General features: G+C 47.2%; 1 protein-coding gene across 1 annotated transcript; it reads right to left on the bottom strand.

Moving 5' to 3' along the window:
* Positions 1-382: 382 nt before the first annotated feature.
* On the bottom strand, positions 383-1,325 carry RNASE3 (ribonuclease A family member 3). The gene is made up of 2 exons (XM_025392186.1): positions 1,279-1,325; positions 383-1,049 (listed from the first exon to the last, which is right to left on the bottom strand). The coding sequence occupies exon 2, from the start codon at positions 1,042-1,044 to the stop codon at positions 562-564; it is 483 nt and encodes a 160-aa protein (XP_025247971.1). The 5' UTR covers positions 1,045-1,049; positions 1,279-1,325; the 3' UTR covers positions 383-561.

Below are 1,325 nucleotides of genomic sequence, written 5' to 3'. Positions count from 1 at the left end.
CTTTTTTTCTTGGTATAGAAATCATGACAATAAAAACCATAGTTGGACCATAAAGCATCAAATGGGACCTCGGTATCTAATTGGGCTCAATTCTGGAATACAACTAAAACAAGTGGAGATCTGTACACAAGTTACAGGTTGGTGTTGGGGGAGGGGTCAGTGGATGGAAAATTGCTTAGAGGAGATATCAAGGCGAGGGAGACTCAATTGGATTTTTTTTAAGGCAGGCCTGGAATCAGGTATCACATGGAGGATGATGGGGGAATTAAGGAATTTGGTCAGATATTGAGGGTGAGAGATTCATGATAAACCCATATCGTTAGAGCAGACTGTCACTAAATGACAGTAGAGCGGCCGACGAAGACACACAGACCTTTCCAGATGAATTTGCAAAGCAGTTTATTGTGGGGTTCACAAGGCACTTCAGTTCAGGAAACCTGAAGGGGTATGGAGACTGAAGAGGACAGATGCTGATACCCAGGGTACGTGGAGGGATGGGATCTTGGCTATGATTGAGGAGCCTGGCAGGTGAGTGATGATGAGGAGTGCTGATACAGGAGCTTAGATGATGGTATCCAGGTGAACTGGCACCACTGGATACCGTCGAGAATCCCGTGGATTTCTGTTTTCACATGCAACTACATAGAACTTCCGTCCTGGTCTGTCTGCATACCTGCAGGTTGAAATATTCTGTGCACCTGGATTTATGAGGTCACAGTGGAGTAAAGGCACCCGGTAGCGACTACGATGACAATTGTGGAGAGTTCTGTTACGAGGGCAGCGCATACTTCGGTTATAACAAACCTTAACTACATTTGCAAAAGTTGTACGAAGAAAAGTATTTTCGTCTTTGCAACGCTGTTCAAATCTATTTATTACCCGCATTGCAATGGTGCATCGAGGGGGGTTCATATTGATGTGCTGCTTGGCAAACCACTGAGCCTTCGTAAACTGTGGGGGTCTGGAATGGAGTGAGCCCTCCACACCCATGAGCCCCAACAGAAGAAGCAGACAAATTTGGGAAGTGAACAGTTTTGGAACCATGTTTCCTGTAAGAAAAGAAGAGAAGTAACTACTCCCTGATCTGGTCTTGGCTGTGACACACTCTGTAGTGTCTCAACCCACAGGGCCCTGTGCTGCCACTCTGAGTCCCATTTCCTTTTCTTCCTGTCCCCAGAGTGTGCCACATCGCCTAAGCACTAACTTCAGCTCACCTCTCCCTGAGGTGCTGCCCCGTCACTGTCCCTCCTTTCCCAGCTCTGGGGATTGTTGACTTACCCAGTCTCTGAGCTGCAGCTCCTGTGAGAACTGATCCAGCTGGTTGT

This window comes from Theropithecus gelada, chromosome 7b (assembly GCF_003255815.1).
Source record: "Theropithecus gelada isolate Dixy chromosome 7b, Tgel_1.0, whole genome shotgun sequence".
Classification (NCBI taxonomy): Eukaryota; Metazoa; Chordata; class Mammalia; order Primates; family Cercopithecidae; genus Theropithecus; species Theropithecus gelada.
Note: the sequence above shows the minus strand (reverse complement) of the source record. Positions and strands in the feature narration are given on the sequence as shown.

Coding starts and splice junctions, on each gene's coding strand:
- RNASE3 (XM_025392186.1), bottom strand. CDS start 1,044: ATGGTTCCAAAACTGTTCACTTCCCAAATTTGTCTGCTTCTTCTGTTG.